Source organism: Fusarium odoratissimum (genome assembly GCF_000260195.1).
Source record: "Fusarium odoratissimum NRRL 54006 unplaced genomic scaffold supercont1.248, whole genome shotgun sequence".
In the NCBI taxonomy this organism is placed as follows: Eukaryota; Fungi; Ascomycota; class Sordariomycetes; order Hypocreales; family Nectriaceae; genus Fusarium; species Fusarium odoratissimum.
This window is the reverse complement of record NW_022158934.1, coordinates 1-2,084: the sequence shown is the minus strand read 5'-3', so window position 1 is coordinate 2,084 and position 2,084 is coordinate 1. Positions and strand designations below refer to the sequence as shown.

Here is a 2,084-nt window from a genome sequence, read left to right as displayed (position 1 = left end):
CGTAACCGCGGGGGTCGTAACAGTTGGGTAATGTAAGCACTAAATACTGATAGGCATACAGTCGCTGCGTACCAATACTCTATCGGCCTGAGCTGACAGTGATAATTATTAGGCGTAAAGTCCAGAATAGCTAGATCCGTGAAATTCTACAACCCGAGCGCTACATCATAAGCCAAATTACTATACTTGCGCAGGGGCATAAATGGTTATCCTCACGCTATCCTCGACATGATGTTGGGCTAGCAATACGTTAGAATAGTTGAAATTTCGGTACCTGGGGACTTGATAATAAAACAGCTCTATTCTAACATACATACAGAGATACATGAATAAAGATTCGAACGCTAATTACACTGATAGTGGTCTAGTTCTCTATGAACCTCTCCTAAAGCAGGTTTGCAGACCTTTATAACGACGAGGTGGCATGCAAGCTCACATAAAGAGCCCGCATATTCTAAATCATAAAAGAGTGAGCTCCAACATCATCACAGAAATTAGTGAGGCTTCAGTAACAGTGGTGACTAAGCTTAAGTGGCGATGAAACCGATGAATATGGCGCATAGAACAGCGGCAGCTACGCCGACGCTTCGCTGGACGTCTAGACTAGCCGCACTATTGTCACTGTCGTGCCCCCCGTCGCCAGGTTCACTTATATGTGTTACAAACTCACTCATAGCGCTTAAGGCTCGAGACTTTACTTCATCCAGCGTCCCCGCGATCAAGGTTTCTGTTCCATCAAAAGCCGTGCCTATGGTTGACGCCTTATCCTTGACCAGCGTTTCGCCACGGTCCAGGAGGCTGCTGCCCTTCTCATTCACTTTATCCGCAATCTCTGCGATGGAAGAGAGGAAGCTGTCGAGGTCACGTTCGAAGCGAACTTTAGGCGGTGCAGTGAGCCTGGGGCTAGTCGAATCTAGAGTAAGGGGGGGTTTATCAAACGACCCTTGGTTACTACTGAGGTTGATTAGAACATGCCACAGTTGATATGAGAGGCAAACACTGACGTCTGATGAGGGGCCTCGTCGGCCATGGCAATGCTCGTCAAAGCGAGTACGAGCATTTCTTGGTAGCGCATATTGATAGGGCGCAGATAGGGCAAATGGGGGAGGATAGAAAGCACGAGCTCGGGCAAGCAGGTATTGGAGTGGTTGGATAGGTTTTATAGTGGCGCCTGATGCTTTCCAATATAGAAGGAATCATTAGTCTCAATGCCAGTTGTGGCAAAGCGTTTACAACTATAGCATAATACTTGACTGTATTTTCTGTTGAACACCTAACAGTTACCTTTTTCTCATAGAATTCAGTGTTTTCACCTTGGTAAGGTTCCCATCCTAGTCTATATGCCGCAGCATGTAGGGGTACGCTATTTTTGTAGCCAGCGAACAAGAGTTGTATATTGTGCATGTTGGGTTATTGACGGGGGATCAATGTGATGCGTGTTCCTATAATAACTTCGACCCCCGAAACGCAGCACTATTAGGGGGGCTTGTGAGCGTGTTGAGCAAGGGAAATGGAAAGAAGCTTCTCCTTGGGAAGGTACACATGTAAGCTGCAACGGAAAATCATATTATGATGATCAGAAATCTCGTGGCGCGGTCGATCGAGCCCTAGAATTTCACACTCCCTTCTCAAAGTCTAGGTATTTAGCTCAACATCACCAGTCACGCTTATTATCCAGGACTAAATCGGAGAAACATCCTATTTATAAGTGGGAGAGTTGAGCGCGGTTCATAGATTTAACGTATGATACCAGCCAGATTAGAACTAAGGTCACAACACACTCGCCGGGGCAGGGGCGCCAGTCTTGTACAACACGTCAGTGGATACACCAATGAACCAAATAAACGTAGAATGTGACAGTCCCGCCATCCTGAAGTCCATCCGTTATATCTTACACGCTGGTTTGATACGTGTAAAATCTTACTACACAATTCCAGATTTAGCTAGCACCCTTCAAGTAGTCAGCCTTTAAAACAGTGAAAAGCACCCCAGAGCTTTTGAAAGACACCAGCGTTTCATTCCGTAGCCCTCAAATCATTGATGTAAACATGGCCCAGTCGAAACACAAGGCATCACCCAGAGTG

At 46.2% G+C, this 2,084-nt stretch overlaps 1 protein-coding gene across 1 annotated transcript; it reads left to right on the top strand.

The window, feature by feature from the left end:
• Positions 1–387: 387 nt before the first annotated feature.
• FOIG_16859 (uncharacterized protein) lies at positions 388–1,478 on the top strand. Its single transcript, XM_031218338.1, has one exon. It carries the CDS (start codon positions 538–540, stop codon positions 982–984), a length of 447 nt encoding a protein of 148 aa, XP_031051948.1. The 5' UTR covers positions 388–537; the 3' UTR covers positions 985–1,478.
• The last annotated feature ends 606 nt before the right edge of the window (positions 1,479–2,084 follow it).

What these genes read in the sequence shown, in the direction of transcription:
- FOIG_16859 (XM_031218338.1), top strand. Translation starts at nt 538, where the DNA reads ATGAAACCGATGAATATGGCGCATAGAACAGCGGCAGCTACGCCGACG.